This window comes from Eimeria mitis, genomic scaffold, assembly GCF_000499745.2.
Source record: "Eimeria mitis Houghton genomic scaffold, Emh_scaff480, whole genome shotgun sequence".
Classification (NCBI taxonomy): domain Eukaryota; phylum Apicomplexa; class Conoidasida; order Eucoccidiorida; family Eimeriidae; genus Eimeria; species Eimeria mitis.
In genome coordinates this window covers 10,423-10,743 of record NW_013573100.1, presented here as the reverse complement: position 1 = coordinate 10,743, position 321 = coordinate 10,423, and the positions used below count along the sequence as shown (strand labels likewise).

Genomic DNA, 321 nt, shown 5'->3' with positions numbered 1-321 from the left:
GCAGAAACGCATGCAGACACTGATGCGGGAGCTGCTGCTGCAGCTCCCGCAGCAGCAGACGCAGCAGCAGACGCAGCAGCAGACGCAGCAGCAGGCGCAGCAGCAGACGCAGCAGCAGGCGCAGCAGCAGCAGCAGAAGCAGCAGCGGACGCAGACGCAGCAGCTGCTGATACCGCAGCAGAAGCAGCAGCAGAAGCAGCAGCAGGCGCACCAGCAGACGCAGCAGCAGAAGAAGCAGCTGCTGAGGCAGCAGCAGACACAGCAGCAGAAGCAGCACCAACGGCAGCAGCAGCAGAAGCAGCAGCTGCGGTAGCATCTCTC

At 64.2% G+C, this 321-nt stretch overlaps 1 protein-coding gene across 1 annotated transcript in view; it reads left to right on the top strand.

The window, feature by feature from the left end:
* EMH_0013700 (uncharacterized protein) overlaps window positions 1-321 on the top strand; it is a gene marked incomplete at both ends in the record, with an annotated part of 7,881 nt that overhangs the window by 3,242 nt on the left and 4,318 nt on the right. Inside the window, one exon of the mRNA XM_013499903.1 lies at window positions 314-321. Coding sequence (XP_013355357.1) covers window positions 314-321 — 8 coding nt within the window. The remainder of the gene's footprint in view (window positions 1-313) is intronic.